Below are 17,409 nucleotides of genomic sequence, written 5' to 3'. Positions count from 1 at the left end.
GTTCCAAATAGGAAAAGGAGTACGTCAAGGCTGTATATTGCCACCCTGCTAATTTAACTTATACGCAGAGTACATCATGAGAAACGCTGGGCTGGAGGAAGCACAAGCTGGAATCAAGATTGCCGGGAGAAATATCAAAAACCTCAGATATGCAGATGACATCACCCTTATGGCAGAAAGTGAAGAGGAACTAAAAAGCCTCTTGATGAAAGTGAAAGAGGAGAGTGAAAAAGTTGGCTTAAAGCTCAACATTTTGAAAATGAAGATCATGGCATCTGGTCCCATCACTTCATGGGAAATAGATGGGGAAACAGTGGAAACAGTGTCAGACTTCATTTTTTTGGGCTCCAAAATCACTGTAGATGGTGACTGCAGCCATGAAATTAAAACATGCTTACTCCTTGGAAGGAAAGTTATGACCAACTTAGATAGCACATTCAAAAGCAGAGACATTACTTTGCCAACAAAGGTCCGTCTAGTCAAGGCTATGGTTTTTCCAGTGGTCATATATGGATGTGAGAGTTGGACTGTGAAGAAAGCTGAGTGCTGAAGAATTGATGCTTTTGAACTGTGGTGTTGGAGAAGACTCTTGAGAGTCCCTTGGACTGCAAGGAGATCCAACCAGTCCATTCTAAAGATCAGCCCTGGGATTTCTTTGGAAGGAATGATGCTAAAGCTGAAACTCCAGTACTTTGGCCACCTCATGCGAAGAGCTGACTTCTTGGAAAAGACTCTGATGCTGGGAAGGATTAGGGGCAGGAGGAGAAGGGGACGACAGAGGATGAGATGGCTGGATGGCATTACCGACTCGATGGACATGAATTTGAGTGAAATCCTGGAGTTGGTGATGGACAGGGAGGCCTGGCGTGCTGTGATTCATGGGGTCACAAAGAGTCAGACACAACTGAGTGACTGAACTGACTGATTCTGCCTTACCAAAACAAAGAGCTTCAAAGCTGTCTTTGATAATGATGACATGATGCTCTCTACGCAGAATGGTCTTCCCACTTCTTCCTTGTCAATCTGGTATACCTAACTTTTCCTTTTCAGCCTTCAAGCTTTGCTTCTTTCTCGAGTTTCTCTGGGTTATTCTAAAGCTTCAACTTATTCCCGTTTGGAGAACTCCTGGTAACACCAATTAAGCACTCCATGTGATATTACCTTGCATTTGTTCTCTAATGCTTTTGTCCTGCAGGTGTCTTGGATTCCTAATGGAATTGCAAGCCCCTTGAAGGCAAGGGCCATGTGCTCTTACAAACACCATTTCTCACTTTCCACTTCCCAGTCCCCAAATTCAGCATGGACACCAAACTTGGCTTATTTACTAAAATGCATTAGTGAATACTCTTCATCTGAATGAATGGTTCTGCTTAATGATCTGATCATCAGAAGGCACTGGATTAAAAAATGAAGAAATTCTAAGGAAAACAGTACAATTCTTATAAGCTAAAGATTCAGTGGGACTCTGGAATCGGAAAGATGTTATCTAGATAAAAAGCACCAGTGGCAGAGTGTCGAGAGGAAAGCCTGCCTCTCTCTTTCAACCCTGAAGGCAGCGTTCTAATGCCTGCCATGGACACCAGGTAAGAAAGATGATTAATCTGCTGGGATTTGAGTCTGACCAAGACTTAGTTATGGATACACCTTACAGACAGCCTGAAAAGGAGCTGACCATTTCTAAACTGGGACCATGCAAGTTTTCATTTCATTTCAGTGGGAAAAAGATCTGCTTATTTATGAAAGGGATTCTTTGGGTCATCTTTGGATTCAAAACTAAAAACTTTACCTTCCTCTTTCTATAAAAAGCTTCCTGAAGAAAAGAACTAAATTGTTAAAAGCAGTGAGGAGGTGTTTGCCACATAGGCATGGGGGGACTCATTATTGGGGCCCTAAATGCAGGCAGGGCCCTGAATCATAGCCGGGAATCGGAACCAACAGGGCCTTGTGATCAACTGTTCGGCCTTGGGCACTTGACCTCTCAATGTCACCATCTCCCGCCAGGAGATGTGTGTACTTGCTCTACACACATTATCATCTTAGAAAGAAGCAAAGCATGTTTGATCATGTCTACCAGTCTGTGCAACTTGAAAAAAGTCTAGAAGAGAGCTGCAAAGATGAGATAAGATTTCTAAACTCTCTATTCAGAAAGGTTAAGGAATTTGATTGATTCAACCTGAAGAAGAGAGATTTAATAACCATCTTCGAATATATGCAGGCTTTTTACCCAGGGCTGATGAGAGTGTGGGGACCACATGTTCTGTCTGCACTGAGCAGAGAAGGTACAAGCCCAGGCTTAGGAAAACAGACATTTTTAGCATTAAGGGAGACAAGACACAGACAAGCTAATGAATGTTCTTCTGGGGAATACTTCAGTGGGCAAAGGGTGGTGACGAAAGAGAAAGAACATGGGACAAAACTATGGGAAAGTCCAAACTCTGCAAAAAGCAATCTCATAGCCCCTGAAAGACACAGATATTATTCTATGAATTTCCTCTTCGGCACCTTGCTGTATTCTTGGACCTTTTGCTTATGCCATGCCCCAGAGTCAGAAACTTGCCCTCAAACTGTTTCCCTGGATACCTTGCCTGCTGCTCCTTCCGGAGCACTGGGTTAGAGTGTTGCTCACCTCTCTGCCTTCAGGTCTCCAGGGCCTTGAAGGTATTATCGAGCAGCCCCTTCATGTGAGTACTCTGTCCTTAAAGCAGTCCTATCACAGTATCAAAACCTACTATACATCCTATTAGCCTCATTGATGGCTGAGAAATCTGAAGTTCTAAGCTAGGAAACACTGGAGCTAGGAGTTAGGACTCCATCAGTCAGTGCAGTCCACTGGTCCACTGACTGATGTCTTTCTAAGGCTCTCTCTTTTTACTCTCTCCTCTCCTCTCCCAGAGAGGAGACTGACTGCTTTCTGAAGCCTGTGGCAACAGAAAAAAGAAGACAGGGCTTGCTTTTTCACCCACCTCTTCATCTTCTACTTCCACAATTTGTATTAATTTCCCAACCTGATCTAACTGCAGTATTTATGACAAATGTGTTGCAAAAATCTCTCCAATTGCTTTTATCTTCAGCATTTTATTGGAGAAACAGTTTGGGGACCCAAACATACCACTGAGATCCACTTCCTGTCCTTTATATTATTGTCTAAACTCTGAAAAACTCTCCTGGGTGAACATGACACCTGGATGGAAGGTGGGAGAAGAAGAGCCTAGAAATCTCTAGGTCAGACCCTGATTGCCCCTCCTCTGGGAGTCTGCAAATAATGGCTCATTATCATATTACTATAAAGAATAGAAATAATATACAAATCACATCACAACAAAGGGAAAAATATTAACTAATGTCTACAACAGGAAATAATTATTTGCACAATCGAGAATTACATACATTGTTTTTTATGCTTCTGTTGCCTAGGCGTATTATGCTCTGATTTAAGTATCTGGTGAGTCTGTAGTGCTGTATTTACCAGGAAGCCCCATGATCATTGCTGCTGCTGCTGCTGCTAAGTCGCTTCAGTCGTGTCTGACTCTGTGCGACCCCATGGACCGCAGCCTATCAGGCTCCTCCGTCCATGGGATTTTCCAGGCAAGAGTACTGGAGTGGGGTGCCATCGCCTTCTCCGTCATGGTCATTACCTATGATAAAAGCAAACACTAAGAGGCACCCGGTGCTTCTCCAATGATCCAGTGGGTAAAGAATCTGCCTGCAATACAGGAGACACAGAAGACGTGGGTTGGATCCCTGGGTCGGGAAGATCTCCTAGAGGAAGTAATGGCAACCCACTCCAGTATTCCTGCCCGGAGAGTCCCATGGACAGAGGAACCTGATGGGCTACAGTCCATGAGGTTGCAAAGAGTTGGACACGACTGAGCAACTAATGCACAAGAGGCACCCAAGTCTAGAGCAACACAGAAAACATTCTGAAAACGTTTACTGCATGGGATAATGTAGGTAAAGTCCTTGGCACAGTACCTGTCAACCCCTTCTACTGGTTATAGATATTAGCCAGCTTTCAGCTTGAGCTCTGATAGATGTCTATTCAAATTATACCAAAGATCAAAACTGCATGACCAGAAATGACCTTAACTGTTATCCAGCCCGACCCCATACGTCTGAGGTTAGGTCGCCTGGTTTAGCTAGAGCTCATACCAGTCAAATCCCATTATGATGAACTACACAGGACATGCAAGCAATGGAATTTTATTAGACAGTTAGAAATCACATTAATTCCAGCTCTAGCAGACGTAAATGTCCAGGCTTTCCACAGTGTGTTAGCAAGAAAAAAGAATCCTTTGGCACATCCCAGAAGAAGGGGGTGTATTCACACAGCCTCACCCCCACATCTTTCCCTGAGCTCTTTGCTATTTGCATGTGGTGTAAAGTTTGTGCGATTGCTATGAATATCTTTTTTTCCATTGATGGGACTGACTGGAGCACTTGAAATAGGCAAGCTGAAGGGATGCTTGATGGCAGAATAATAGAGCAGTGAAAATGTCAGCTGTGCCTCATTGCAGCTCTCTTTTTCACCTTTTCTCAGAATACAGAGTCAGGAATTTTCACTAAAGAGAAGGACTTAAATAAGAATCAATGAATGTCCACAGTCTGGATGTGACAAACCTGTTTTTCCCTGGACGCTTACCATGCAATCAAGGTGGCAAACGTTGGGGCTACTTATTCTCCGTTCCTCTTCTCACCCTCCCAACCTTTCCAAAAACGAAACTACCTTTGGACCACGAGTCCTCAACATCCCAGACCAGGACTGGGAGAACAGACGCGCAGAACACAAACGGAACGCACCAAGATCAGCTTCTAGGAAGAGATTGCTGGAAGTCTCTCCCACTATCCAGAGAAAGAATTCCAAATCCAGGAACAGCAAGAAAAAAGAGGAGAAAACTTCTCCTTTTCTTCAGAGCAACACATGCTAGCACTTTACTGAGTCTGGCATGTGTCAGCATTTCCAAAGTAAACCCTGTTTTCTTTAGATGAAAGAGATAAAAAAAAAAAAATAGACTAAGAATTCAGTCCAGTGAAAACTGCTTTGGTCATTCACATGCAATAAGCTGTAGAAGCAAGAAGAAAAAAACCAATTGCCTCTGATTTATTTATTCATTCATTTGTCCATATCCTTTCCCGCTAATGTAAAAAAAGGACATCTTCTATAATTTGCAAGTCATTAATTTTTTCAAAGGAAAAATAACCAAGCCTCCCACTGATTGCCCAGCATATTGGCACAGGAAGTACATATTTAATTAATTATCCTGTTGCATGTAGAATTATGTAAGGGAAAAGGGGGATTGATTTTTCCCATCAAATGTTTCACCCGTATTTCCAACCAGGAGACCACTGTAATACTGTGAAGTATGGTAAATTTGGGATCAGTCATTATGTTTAAATAACACAAGGCTTTACCTTACTGGGTGCTTTATTTCTTAATCCCATTTTATTATTTTTTTGCACATCTTAAATATTTCATACTAAATATTGTTAAATCTTCAAATCTTCTACAATAGTTTTCTATTCTGGGCTGTTCAGAGCTGAGAGTAGAGAAGGAAAGTTGGAAATGCCAAAATATAATTGCAATAAAGAGCAGAAAATAAAGAGACCAATTTTGGAAGAATGTTAAAGTTTTAAACCTATGCCAAATAATTGAAATCTATTGCAAGAGGACTGACTTCTATTATGAGCTCCATATACGCACAATTACTGAATTATTCTGAACACCTGTTGAAATCAGGTGTTAACAGTCAAATAAAAATCACCAGGCACACCTGTCAAGCGCATCTTTTGACCAGCTCCTTTGAATTTCCTTGCATAATCCCCCCTCCATTACAGAATCTTAAACTAGAGCTTTTCCCCTAAAATTTTGGGGTTGTGGCTTTGGCTTATAATCCCCAGTATTCCAGGGAGATGCTGTAAAAGGCCCAAGTCTTCCAGCAGGAGCTGTGCCTTTCCCTTGGAACCACAGCCTCTAATCCCCATCTTTTCTCATTGCCAAGAGGAACCTGCCTTGCTCATCCCATCTTTCTGCAGTGATATTAGAGCCAACCGTTCTGTCCCCAGCCCTCATAGAGAAGGAGAGAGGAAAGATGGTCCCTATAACTAAGTTTCAGTCCTAATTCCCAACCTCCTTAGAGCCCAAGTCTGCCACCACCTCCCTGTTCTCAAGTGCATATGTTTATCCCAAACTCCTCATTTATCCCTCTTTATAGAAGTAACATTTCTATTAAAGCTCTAAAGAAATAGGAATCTGAAATTTGATACCTCATTTATTTCATTTCTGACTACCCTTAGACCAACTGGTTTTACTTCCATCCCACTGCACACACACAAACCCCATGCGAGCTTCCCAGGAGAGGCAGCCACCCCTCCAAAGCCTGCCTGGGCATCTGCGCCTGGGAATGCCTGCTTTACTGGTCTGACTCTGTAAGACGAAAATCTTCCCTCAGCTCCACCAGAGCTAACAGGTGGCATGGCTGGTCTCTTTTGGTACATAGGCGTAAACATCTTCAAAATAACCTTTTCCTTTAAACGGTGCCAATTAATTACATGTCGCTGTAATATGTCCCAGCCAAAGATGGAAGGGAGAGACCAAAAGACAAAAGGGTCAATGGACGAGAACAATGACGAGAGGTCACACTCTCCTACCTTCACCTGACGACCCCGAGAGATCAATGATCACATACACTCTTCCTTCTGGCTCCAGATCAATCTGCAATTAAGAAAATGACAGTAACTCTGTTAGTGCATCATGGGGGCAACCTGAGAGTTCATGACACTTCCAACCCAAACTGCTAAAACCTAGAGTCACAGCTCCATTCAATCCATCAACCTACAACATGGAGTGTGCTGGGTGAATTAGGCATGAGGGAGAATCAGCATTTATGGAATGTCTACTATGTTCCAGATGCACTAATGATGAGGTTTGCTACATCCCCAACAGGCAGCGCCATCCCATGGGTCCCCACCTGGAAGCAGTTTTGCTGCACAAGCAAAACGTGACACCAGAAATTGCACGGGGACACTTGACACAAGGAACACTTATGGGGGGGACACAAAAATATCTGGAGACGTTTTTGATTGTCGTGACTGAAGAGGGAGTGGTGCTACTGGCATCTAGCAGGTGGAGGCCAGGGATGCTACTAAACATCCTGCAGCAGACAGGACAGCCCCCACAACAAAGGATTATCCAGCCCAAATGCTGACAAAATCAAGGTTAACAAACTGTGTTATCTCATTTCACAGGTAAGGAAACTGACTTCACCATTCCAGGGTAAATGGCAATGCTGAGATTCAATGCCAAGACTGTCTCCAGAAGCCCCTATCCTTTATATGACACAAATTGCTCATGGGAGATTTAAAAAAAAAGCAAAAGACATTATTCCCACTCTCAAGGTGTTTATAATCTCATTGGGAAGTTAAAAAACAAACAAACAACAGAGAACAATGCCAAACCCAGCTTAATGATGAGGAACAGAAATTAACTGATATAAAGTATTCTGGTGAACCTGAAATCAGTATAAAAGAGCAGCCTGGGCAAGAAAGGGAAGGCATTCCAGATGAAGGCAACATCATAGGCAAAGGCTGGGCATGTGAGTGGTGCTCGTGCAGGACTGAAGGACCCCATGCTCAAGGGTGTGCTGGCACCTGTGTTTGGCAAACCCCAGCCTCTACCAGGGTTGGGAAAAAGCCAATCCTACTAAATTCTCACCACCAACCTTCTCCACCCACCCTCATGCCCTCGCTCCCCACCTCCCAATCCAGCAAGCTACGTCTATACAGAAGCAGGCTGATGAGCAAGGTCAGAGGAGCTGGGCCTCTTGAAGTCAATATCCTTCCGAGGTCTGAGCTGTCCTTACAGAGAGTGTGTTCTCCATGAGAGTAGCGACTCCGGAAACCCTGGATCACCAAGTAACCCTGGTAGCCACCCCCGCCTTCCATCTGCCTGTGCAGAGTTCCAGTTGGCTCAGTCATGCCAGGCTGGACTCCTCAACAAGCTGTGAGTCTCTTGAGGGAAGGAACTACTAGCCCCTCCCTTTTTTGTCCATGGTCCAGCAAAGAGCAGGCACATATTTAGCAAGTACTACTTAGGAAGGGTCAGCCTGGTGAACACCTCCTCCTCCTCCAAGGTCAAGATCAGTTATTGCCTCCTTTCTGAAGCTTTTCCAGATATTCCCAAGTCAGAATGAATTACTCCTCACTTGTGTTCTCATAGTACACACACAGATCTCAATCACGGCCCCTATCAAGCTATAATACATTGTCAGTATGTCTCTATCGTCAGCCTGACAGAGACTATGACAATCCTATTTGCACCCCCAGTGTTTACCTTACTGTCTGCTGGTCAGGAGACACACCCAATAAACCTCTGCAGAAGTGGGGAAAGGCTCTGTGTCCCAGAGCCTATTCTGGGATTATTGACTCCTTCAAGCCCCTTCCTTAGGCAGGAAGGAAGGTAGGTCATTTGTACTAAAATGATATTCCAAAGAGGCACGAGGGGAAGAAGAGGTAGCTATACCCGGAGCACCGGAGACTCTCTATGAGGTAAAAACTCATGGTGAACTAATGCTGTTTGGGTCCCTGCCCCCAACATCTTGCTCCACTCCTAATCCACATTCCCTGAGCCATGTGTGAGCCCCACTTTCTTTCCTGACTCAGCCTTTCAGTGGTTGAGAGGGCTGACAGTTTCCCTCAGAATTTCAGTTCCACCCACAGGGGTCTTTGATGCCCCTCCCTGCCCCAGATGAGGCCCCTGTGCTCTTTTAGGCACATTCTCAGGGCAGGGAGGGAGGGAGGCAGAAAGCTCTCAGGTAGCTCCACAGGGGCCACTCATTGAGCTTGAGATCTTGAGTTCGGGGTCCAAATGGGAGCCAAATACCACACTGATGATGCCAGGAGATGACTCTCTGCACCCCTTCTGCCCCAAGAGCCCATGATTTCAGGTTTTTGGATAAAGAAAATGTTCTCCAGCGTTCTTACCACTAGTACTGTCCCCTGCCACAAGCATAACCTGGCCCCTGCAGCGAGTTACAAACAGGAAAACCATCAGTCGACTCCACTGAACAGAATCCAACCAAAATCCCGTCCCTGCCACAGTTCAAAAGTCTCAGGGGCCCCCTTGTCCAAAAGCATGGAATTTAAATAATGTATGCCTCTTAGAGATTAGATCATTCCTATTAAACCCTGCCGGCAAAATGAAACACTTTCTCATATCCTCCAAGTCAAAGATTTCCCACGACTGTGGATTTCATTGGCAAAGTACAATGGTATCTGAGAAAAGCAGGGAGGGAGACAGCAAAGGAATGAGATGGGCCGCGTGGCCTATCGGAAGGCAGGCTGCATGCCTATCTTTGCAAAAGGGGAGCGAGAGCTTGTGTCAAGGGGGAACAGGTCATTGATGATAAAATGTATTAGGATATTAACATTCAAGATAGCAATCAGAAACCATTTTAGCACCCACTGCTGCTTCAATGCCGATGAACTGCATTTCTAAACAGAAAAATAGAAATTAAGCTATTAAACATGCCAAGAGCAACAAAGAGCTTTGCAGCCTGGGCAGATGGCCGCGGAGTGCTGGCTGAGCCCCAAGCAAGCTGAGTGAGGAGGCTCTGAGAATCCATCCAGAGTGGTGTGACTTCGACGTGGATGACTGGAAGGGTTATCTGGTATAAAAAGGGGTGGAATGCGTTGCAACTTCATGGCCAAATTAGCTTAATCACAAATTCTGCTCACAATTACGTGGTGCGGATAATGAAGCAATGTAGGTGCCCAGCCCTGCAAAACCCCTGCAACCTGAAAGCCAGCATCACCACCAGGCAACTGGCACTACATAAAAGCAGGCCTCCTCCCACCGCCCAACCATCCCCTTCTCGTAGTTCCTTCTCACAGGCTTCAGGTTCCTCCCAGTTCTCCAGAGGCAACCCCATTTGTCAAATCGCCTTGAATCTCATGCTTTTATTTGATACACTTTCCCTGATACTATCTCCGTTTTTGACTATGATTCTGTTTCAACCTTCAGCTGAGGCCAGAAGCAAAGCAGTAGAACCGAGGGGGAGATAAACACAACCTTTAGAGTCAGATCAGGACTGAATCCCAGTTTTGTCACTTACAGGTCAGTCAATTATGTATTCTCTTCGAACCTCAACCTCTATCTCTTCATCTGTGAAACAGGTTGCTGTGAAAATTCCACAAGACGCACATACAAAGCCCTTGGCACTTAGGAGCTACTCAGTATATAGTGGTTAAGAGTGAATTTGCTGGCTCTCCGGCCTGAAGCAAGAAACTAGCTCCTCTAAGCTTCAGAGCGCTCCTCAGTGATATGGAGCAATAACAGGTCCTGTGACGGGCGGTCCTGACATAAAATGCAAAACCTATGTACAGTGCACAGCAGGGTGCCTGGCCCAGAACACTCAGTAATTGTTGCTGCTATTGTTATTAAAGGCTTCCCAGGTGGCTCAGTGGTAAAGAATCTAGCTACCAATGCAAGAGATGCAGGAGACTCGGGTTTGATCCCTAGGTCAGGAAGATCCCCTGGAGGAGGAAATGGCAACCCACTCCACTATTCTTGCCTTGGAAATTCCATGGACAGAGGAGCCTGGTGGGCTAGAGTCCATGGGGGTCACAAAACAGTCAGACACAGCTTAGTGACTGAGCCCGATGACAGTTGTTATTCAAAAGTCAAGTATTTAAATTTGCTACTTAATCCGATGTGATGTTCTTTCCACCATATCAAAATCTCTGTCCACCCCCCACCCCCGCTACAAAGCATTTTCTTGCCCAAAGTTGATGTTATTTTATGTATTCCAGTACATCTGATGATTTTACAGTGCTTTGAGTTATCAGACGTAGAACCGAGGTGAGAATGTTGCACCCTCCCCTAGCAGGAAACCCAGGAGCAAAAACTGGCTATAGCCCCTGTTCATCAGAGGGTCATGAGGTGATTGAGATAAGAAGTGGAGGATGACCACATATTGTCTCTACTAGGCCTGGGACACTGTATTGAGTTTTTTACCTGAATTAGTTCACCTAATCTCTTGTGAGGGCTTCCCTAGTGGCTCAGATGGTAAAGAATCTGCCTGCAATGCAGGAGGCCCAGGCTTGAGCCCTGGGTCAGGAAGATCCCCTGGAGAAGGGAATGGCAACCCACTCCAGTATTCTTGCCTGAAGAATCCCATGGATAGAGGAGCCTGGGTGCTACAGTCCACGGAGTTGCAAAGAGTCAGACACAATTGAGCAACTAAACAACAACAACAATCTCCCACACATATTCCCCACTTTTCAGATGGAAAAACTTGGGTTCAGAAAACTTTCAGTGGGATTCCCACACAGTGCTGCTGCCTTGAGCACACAGGAGAGATGACTTTGATAGGGTTCCATCTCAAGCCCCATCCAGCCCAGAATGGGCAGCCTCTGGCTGTCCTCTGTGGGTGTCCTTCTCAGGTACAACTGACCTGAATACCTCGTCTATCCTCTGCTTCCCTGACTTGGGGAAGGTCTGGGCATAAACAAGATCTCCATTCCTGCAAATTCGGTACAAAGCAACAGCGAAAGAGCTCAAACCATCGAAACCAGCAAAAAGCCATCTCTGAAAAGCAAAAAGACCTGCAGGTACTCTTTTGGATGGTGCCTGACCCTTCACAAAGTCCTTCACAAGCATTATTCATTGATCCCTCACAATTAACCTGTAAGGTAACAAGTATTATTAGCAACATTGTAAGGATGAGAAAACTGAAGTTAAGGAAGATAATCAGGCTAGTGAGAGCACACACAGCTGCAGGGGCAGTGTTCACACAGTGGTCTCTGGGGACCAGTCCTCTGGAGCTGAACAGTCAGGTATGAGCGGCAGAGTCAGAACCTGCCCCCTCAGCTCCCGACTCTCAGCAACCTCTATTCCTCCCACCACACCACACCTGTCCAGCAAGAACTCTGACCACTGGGCTAGCACCCCACCCACGCAGCCGCTTTAGCTGTCACTGCTGCGTGCACTGTGCATGCCTACGTTTGGGGGCAGTGGGGCTTGAGACAAAGGAGGTAAAAAATTCATAGTCAAACTTCCTCCTAACCATAGGCTCCACTTTCACTGAAGACCTCGAGGCAAACCTCTCCTCAGAGCAGCCCACAAGGGTCACAGAGGCCCCATCTGAGTTTCATTTCCTTTTCCATCTGTTGTTAGGCACTAGGGCCTGGAAAGAAGCAAAAGGGAGAGAGTGGGTCAGAAAAAGATGACTCCAGGAAGGAGAAGGAGGCTGCACCGCCCCTGTTACACCAATTAAGTCCTAGATAATAGACTGTTTCTTGTATTTCCTGAAGGAGGGTGGGGAGTGAGGGAGGAGGAAGTGGGAGGAAGAAGGAGGGAGAAGACTCAGGGTTTCTTTCTGAGGCAGAGGACCCACTTCCCAAGGCCTGCATTCTCTTTACTGCTGGCTCTTCTCCCCGGAGACCCCCTGGGCACACTACCATCCCCAGAGGCACTGGGCATGGAAGAGGCAAGCCAGACCTAGCAGGAGATCTTCACGCAGCAAGTGGCCTGCCTGCTAACCACTGCTTCTGGAAGGCAGTAAACGTGGAGACCGCAATGGCTGCTCTCAAGCAGCTGCTGGGTGCTGATTTTGGAGTTAGCAGCCAATTAAACTAAAGACTCTTCATTAGAGGAGTTTGCTGCTAGCTTGATGGGTAGAGAGCACCGGCTGGTTAAAAAGCAGAGGTTACACATGTAATTAAATATTTTTAAGAGTTCCACTCGGTTCACAGGCTTCCAACAGTACTTACATTCATGAAATAAGGGGAAAAGAGGATGGCTTCTATCTCAAACACCTTCCGTGGAAGTGCAAAGATATTATGCAGACTTTCGTGTATATCCTGCAGGGCAAAATTCTGCCTGTCCAGCCCACTGGAGGGATTTAATAATATTTATAAATGTTGGCGCAGTGGATGAAAAGAGGATCTGTACAACTGAATTATGGAGATTATTTACTTGGGAAGCCATCACATAACCATGTACATGCGTGCTCTGTCATGTCTGACCCTTTGTGACCCCATGGACTGTAGCCTGCCAGACTCTGCTGCCCATGGAATTTTCCAGGCAAGAATACTGGAGTGGGTGGCCATTTCCCACTCCAATATTCCCCACTCCAGGGAATCTTCCCAACCCATGGATTGAACTGATGTCTTCTGCATTGGGAAGCCATCAACCTGTACACGAATGTTCCTAGTGGCCTCATTCATAAGAATCAAATGCTGGAAACAACCCAAATGTCCAAGAACAGATCAATGAATAAGTAAACCAGGCCGCATCCATACGATAGACTTTTACTCAGCAGTGAAGCATGAACTCCTGGTACACACAACAAACCGAATGCTACGGGAAAGAAGCCAAATACAAAAGAGCACATACTATATGATTCAATTTACATAATGTTCTAGAATAGGCAAAACGAATCTATCATGACAAAAAGACTGTCAGTGATCTCCTGGTGGTGGAAATGAGAACTGGATTCAATGAGGCATAGAGGATGACTGAATGATTTTGAGTTTTGTATTTTACAATGGTAAAGTAAATATTCAATTTTTTTAAAAAGAGGCACAGAAGAAATTTTGGGGAAGATGAAACTTTTCTATATGTTGATTAGGTGGTGGTGACATGAATGCATACATTTGTTAAACCACATCAAGCCACACACTTAAAATGGATGCGTTTTCTTGCATGTAAATTATACCTCAATAAAGTCGTTTTCAAAAAAGGAAAAAAAGAAGACATCATTTCACATAAGGATTGCTCTACAATTTTTCTTTAAAAAATAAATCATCTTCCCACCCTCAGGGCATTTAAAATTTCATATTCCATTTTTAAAAATAAAAGGGTTCATTCAGAGTTTTTCAAGAACACATCTGTCACCCAACATAATGTACACCTACCTGTGTAGGCATATATTCACACACCCACCCACGTGTGCAAAACACTCACAGCCACCTTCTCTTGTCTTTCTGTGATCAAAATACCGTAAAAGCAAGAAAAACATCCAAAATGTAGGTTCTCTGCTGAATTATTTAAACCTGCCTTTCTGTGTGTGGATCTCAATTTCCTCATATGCAAAACAAAACAAAACAAAAAAATAGGCCAAATGTTCTAGAATGGCTTTTAATGACCTCAAGGACCTAAATATCCATGATCAGGAGACACTTGAATAAATCATGGGAAATCATTCAGTAGGTGACTATGCAAGCCCTATAAAAAGAAGGAAAAGATCTAAACGTATTGACCTATATGAAACTTTCTCTGGGTTATAGTAAGTGGGAAAAAATATAGTGTAATGGGTATATTATGCCAGGCTATCATGTGAATAAAATGGGTGATCATATGGGTATACAAACACACACACACTCATACTCGTTAGGCAGAGATTCTCTCTAGAAAGAGTCTTAATCAACAGGGATAGAAACTATAGTATTGAGGGGCCAGAAATCAGAAAAGGAGCATTATTCCTTACTCTATGGTCTTTTGAACCATTTGACTTTTAAAATCATGTTCCTAACCTGTTTGCAGGGCAGGAATAGAGATGCAGACCTAGAGTACGGACCTGTGGACACAGTGGGCAAGGGGAGGGTGGGACCAGTTGAGAGAGTAGCATTGATATATATATATACCGCCATGTGTGAAATAGCTAGCTAGCAGGAAGCGACTATATAGCACAGGAGTGCAGCTCAGTGCTCTGTGATGGTTCAGAGGGGAGAGATGGGGGATAGGAGGGAGGCTTAAGGAGGAGAGGATATATGTACACACATGGCTGATTCACAATTTGTACAGCAGAAACTAACACCGCATTGTAAAGCAATTTTACTCCAACTGAAAAAAACCGTGTCCTTGTGTGAACTTGTCACAATATTTAAGTCAACACCTTTTTTCACTACCCATTTCTAACCTCCAGTCCCCCGGAGAGTAGCTTGCTTCCGTTCCCAGACACATCTTATATAAACGCCCCTCAAAACTGGCTGACATATTGCTTGCCCATCCGCCGTAACCAGGTCCTAGATACCAAGAGAGCAGCAGCCAGCATCTCCGTGTGGAAGCCCTGTTGGCTGAACTGGAGGCCTGTTACAGATTCTAGCTCCCCACCAGCCACAAAAACGGAGTCAACTCAGCTAGCACCTGCTTCCTCTTTTCAACAGGCTCAGAAATAGACCCAGAGAGCTGGCTCCCTCTGATGACAGAGGTGGCTAAAAACAAATAAGTCTGTGTATATAGATGCTTTCCTGAGCTGAAAAAACATCCCAAAATGCCAAATCTAATGCCAAGGGGGTGCGATGGCTTACAAAGTATCGCCAGGTCAGGGTGTCATCTTCCTCTCTTCTTTCAGGGATGACAGTGTATGTGTAAACCATGAGCAGATGCTGAATGCAAACAGTAGGAAATGCAACCACTTACCCCCAGTATTTTGAAGTGAAAAATACTCACCACCCATCTGCACTTTGCATTTTGCTTTACAATGCTCTCTCTCACTGCATATACTTGTATCCATGTGTTTTATTCCATGTTTCCTGATTTTCACTCTAAGCCAATCACAGTGAATGAGTGTCAAGGCTCTGAAGCTGGCCTAACCCCAGCTCTGCCTGTCACAAGCTGTGTGGCCCCTGCTTCAATTTCTTCACCTACACATTTAGAATGTCAGTGCGACCTGTTTCGGAGTGTTGTGAGGATCAAATGAGAGGGTAAAGCACTTGGAGTTGGGCCTGACACACTGCTAGAATCCTCTCAATGTCAGCTGTCAAGTCGTTAGGGTTATTGCTTGCCTAGACTTTGAGACCCTCTGGGGAAGAGTCACTTGTCCCTTTTAGGGGGAGGAGGGGTCCACAGTTCTTGATCCAGGACTGGGCACATGGCAGCCTTGATCCAGGACATGGCAGGGAATCAGTAGAGACTCCACCTGGAATTCAACGGATCCACATAGAACAGAGCCAAGCCCCAGTAAGGAGCTCAAGATTGTGCAACCAGAAAATTTATCTCCAGGCCAGGAACCTTTCTGTCTCTATAATATCACAACTTAGTAGGACCTTCACCAATGGCTCACAAAGGTGTTCAGTTCCTGACTCCCTTCAAAACCTAAGACATTATAACTGTTATTTAACACTTTGAGAATCTCAAAAAGAGAGACTCTTTTATTCATGCTAATAATCACAAGTCTAATAAACACCCTTTACTGAGCACTTCACAAATGTTATCTGGATGAGAGAGAGAATTATCTTAACAATTGAAGGAATGAGAAAACAGATTCAGGGATTTCAGTGGCTTGCCCACATCCTCATAGCTTGAAGAAGGGGAGCCTGCATTAAGGCAGGGCTCTCCAACTCCCTATCCAATGCTCCTGTTACCTTGGGCCCAATCAAAGGTAAGGACTCAAGGAGATCTTGGAGAAAGAACACATTGTGAGCTGTTCATGGAGCCCATGCTGTGTGCATGAAGGCAGAGTTGCTTCTTGGGAACAAGAATAATGAAAGTAAAGCTTTTTCATTGCTCTTGGAGTTCATAGTTGAAGGAACACCAATCCCACAGCAAAACCACTAGGAGGTTTGGACTATAAAACACAAACACAGGGCAGGATGCCCAGTTTCAGGGAGTAAATGCCCTCCTAGAAATATTGCTGTATTGAGATTTTCTGTATAACAAGTCCTATTTGCCACTGCTTTGCATTATAGCATCATTAAGTGACTTCCCTGGTGGCTTAGAGGGTAAAGTGTGTGCCTGCCTACAATGCGGGAGATCTGGGTTCAACCCCGAGGTCAGGAAGATCCCCTGGAGAAGGAAATGGCAACCCACTCCAGTACTCTTGCCTGGAAAATCCCATTGACGGAGAAGCCTGGTGGGCTACAGTCCATGGGGTCGCAAAGAATCGGACACGACTGAGCGACTTCACTTGCGTCATATAGTTGGAACCATGCCTGATGAGGAAAAGAAGGGTTTTATAAAAATCACAGAGGCATGAAAGCTAAGATTTATAAGCTACTTTGAAAACACTTGGTTCAAATAAGCAAAGTAATGCAAATTTAACTAAGGGTAAAATTTTTTTTCTTTTGCCTATCAAATTAGTCAAAGTTTCTTTGGGGCTATGTATTCTTGAGCTATTTGTTTATTAAAATATAAACAAAATTAAGTACCATGATGTGTTCAGTTTTTAAAAATCAAAGCTACATGTGAACTTACAATAAGAGGCAGCAGTCTCTTGCCCCATACTCCCCAGAGGGAGCCAATTTTAATAATTTCTATTTGGGTTTTTCTAGCCCTCACTACAGTGTCCTTAAATAATATGTTTATACCTCAATTTCCGGATTTCTTATTTTAGACATTCGCTCTTGCCTTGCTGCTGTGATAGATGAGGATTTAGTTTACTCACCACCTCACTTCACTTTCCTCCCTCTACA

At 44.5% G+C, this 17,409-nt stretch overlaps 1 protein-coding gene across 4 annotated transcripts in view; it reads right to left on the bottom strand.

Annotated features, from left to right (window-relative positions):
- The window catches only part of PRKCE (protein kinase C, epsilon), a 546,168-nt gene that overhangs the window by 325,977 nt on the left and 202,782 nt on the right, over window positions 1–17,409 (bottom strand). For 3 of the 4 annotated variants that reach the window (XM_010838628.1, XM_010838627.1, XM_010838630.1), the window contains exon 3: window positions 6,646–6,709. In XM_010838628.1, the coding sequence (XP_010836930.1) occupies window positions 6,646–6,709 (64 nt within the window). Of the gene's footprint in view, window positions 1–6,645; window positions 6,710–12,059; window positions 12,084–17,409 lie in introns of those variants that run through there. The other variant, XM_010838629.1, reaches the window with a different exon arrangement.

This window comes from Bison bison, unplaced genomic scaffold, assembly GCF_000754665.1.
Source record: "Bison bison bison isolate TAMUID 2011002044 unplaced genomic scaffold, Bison_UMD1.0 scf7180017864101, whole genome shotgun sequence".
Taxonomy (NCBI): domain Eukaryota; kingdom Metazoa; phylum Chordata; class Mammalia; order Artiodactyla; family Bovidae; genus Bison; species Bison bison.
Note: the sequence above shows the minus strand (reverse complement) of the source record. Positions and strands in the feature narration are given on the sequence as shown.